General features: G+C 37.6%; 1 protein-coding gene across 1 annotated transcript; it reads right to left on the bottom strand.

Annotated features, from left to right (window-relative positions):
• Window positions 1-257: 257 nt before the first annotated feature.
• CBG01184 lies at window positions 258-734 on the bottom strand (the record flags this gene model as incomplete). The annotated part of the gene is made up of 1 exon (XM_002635910.1): window positions 258-734. The coding sequence occupies one exon, from the start codon at window positions 732-734 to the stop codon at window positions 258-260; it is 477 nt and encodes a 158-aa protein (XP_002635956.1).
• Window positions 735-2,287: the final 1,553 nt, after the last annotated feature.

Raw genomic sequence — 2,287 nt, 5'->3', positions numbered from 1 at the left:
GTGGCATGAAAGGTACAGGACCACTCGACTTATACTCAACTCATACTCCTTTTGAAATTACCGTCACGTGACCCTACGCCTTCCTACTCAAACGATAACACAAGAGATTTCCTAACATGTCTTAACGGCCTCAGATTACAAAAATTGAAACGTCCTATTGACCTCATAAAAATTCTAACTGTCCTATTGACCTCACTAGTTACTACAAAACAGAACAACAATAAAAATTTAATATATTCGGCTCCTTCGCCTTGTCCTCAATTTGCACGGTGCTTCTTGATCTTTGGCTCTGAGTCTTCAACGTCTGCTCTCAGTCGATCCACCAACGAGTGGCCTGGGATGGCGCACGCCAAGTATTCCATCATCTTCTCCAGCGATCCTGGTTTCAAGTCACAGAGGATCAACGGCATCTTCTTGGGTCCTACTGGAGTCATTGGATCCACGACTTCCACATTCGGCGCCGTCTTCCTTACTTTCTGCCATGTTTCGGTGACTCCTCCAACCTCGTCGTATCCGCACTCCATTCTTTCCGGTACCACCACCAATTCCCCAACTTCCTTGGCTATCTCCTCCACCAAGTTCACCAACGCCTTCAACTGCTTATCGTCCTTCGTCCATTCGACCAGAACCACCGCCTTCTCCACTTTCTCCCATCCAAACTTCTGCTTCCACGTCGAGATTGTTGCCGTTCTCACTTCGAAAACTGCCTTACTCTTCAATCCCATCAATCCCATTCAATCCCAAGTTTCGTTATTTTTATGATTGCCCGATGATGAGCGGCGAAATGTTTCTTGCACGTTGGTGGGATGCCGCTGTCCACAGATATCACTCTAGTCACCCTACATCCGGCTTAGAATTCTGGTTAAATTTTGCATTGTGAACCGAATTTCAATAAAAGTTCGTTCACAGGGCTACAAATTCCGCACTCGGAATTTGAGCCCAGTACAAGGCTTTATTCAAATTTTATAGTTGTACAAACTTTTGTGCGGGTAATTATGCGCCACCCTGCACATCAAAAATCTAAGTATATCAACATCAATATTAAAACTTGTCATCTTTATGATAGTTATTTTGAATTAAAAAATATTTTAATTTTTGGAAAATTAATGACTTTTTATGAGTTTTTAGAAATAAGTTCTGGTTAATAGCATTGTTCAATCAGTAGAGCAGCAACAGTTTCAGTCGAAATTTGTTTTTTTTCATCTTTTTGTTTTCCTGGAAATAATTCGCGATCTCAAAAATTTTCTCACATAACATGACTAGCAGCTTTGTTCATTCTCGCTTATTACTAATCTTACAGGGGAAGTACCCGAAGTGAAATTTCGCTTTTTCTCAGATGTTGGTGGCAAAAAATGTCCCGTCGCTGGACTAGCACAAAACGGATAATATAGGGTGCCCAAAGGCAGGTTGAGCAGAATGGCAAAACTTTTTGTGGTTTTTCCGAAAAAGTGGGTCAAGTCCATTCAAAAAATCATAACTTTGTACAGATTGAAGATAAAACAATATACTAAACTGTATTTTGTAGCACGGATTACAGGCTACAAAAAACCTAATTACACCTTTATTCTATCTCTGAATTTTACTACCAAGAATTTTACTATGATAGGAAATGTCCGAATGGTCCGATCGTATGAAATCAAAACATGTCGATTTTCGAAAACACAACTTTGGGAGACCATGTCTATCCGATTACTTTTATGTCATAATGCACAACTGTAGTCTCAAATATGTAGCTCATCGTTCATTTAAGAGAGATTTTTGAACAAATAATATTTTTAAAGTCAAATCCATGTACCCCTATACATGGTATTTTTAACATGTCACCCACAGAACAATTCCGAACTGCAAATTTTTTTGACCTACAGAAAAAAAGCTTGGCGCGATCACAATTGCAGGTCTAAAACCATAATTTCAGAATTTTTTATCTGATTTTGTGGAGTTCCAAGATGATTCAAATGATTCTTTAAAAAGTTAATTAGTGTTTATAGATTCATGTATGGTCGTTTTCGAAAGAAAAAAATGTCAAAAATGGTCATTTTGAAAGTTTTTTACAGAAAAAAATCTATCTCCTCGTTCAGTTTTTGACATTTCTAGGAGTTCTATAGCTCAAAAAAACCGCAATTATTTTCTCTACATTTTCTATGGATGAATTTTTAATTTTTAAAAACAACGCAAAAATGCTATTTTGTGCAATTTCATGAGGTTTTTGAATTATAAAAAAAAGTTTTATCAGACAAATTATTGTCTATTCAAAATAATCGCGCGAGTGAACGAGTGAAAATGCTGC

Source organism: Caenorhabditis briggsae (assembly GCF_000004555.2).
Source record: "Caenorhabditis briggsae complete genome, chrV, whole genome shotgun sequence".
In the NCBI taxonomy this organism is placed as follows: Eukaryota; Metazoa; Nematoda; class Chromadorea; order Rhabditida; family Rhabditidae; genus Caenorhabditis; species Caenorhabditis briggsae.
The sequence above is the reverse complement of the archived record's forward strand: the minus strand, read 5'-3'. Positions and strand labels throughout refer to the sequence as shown.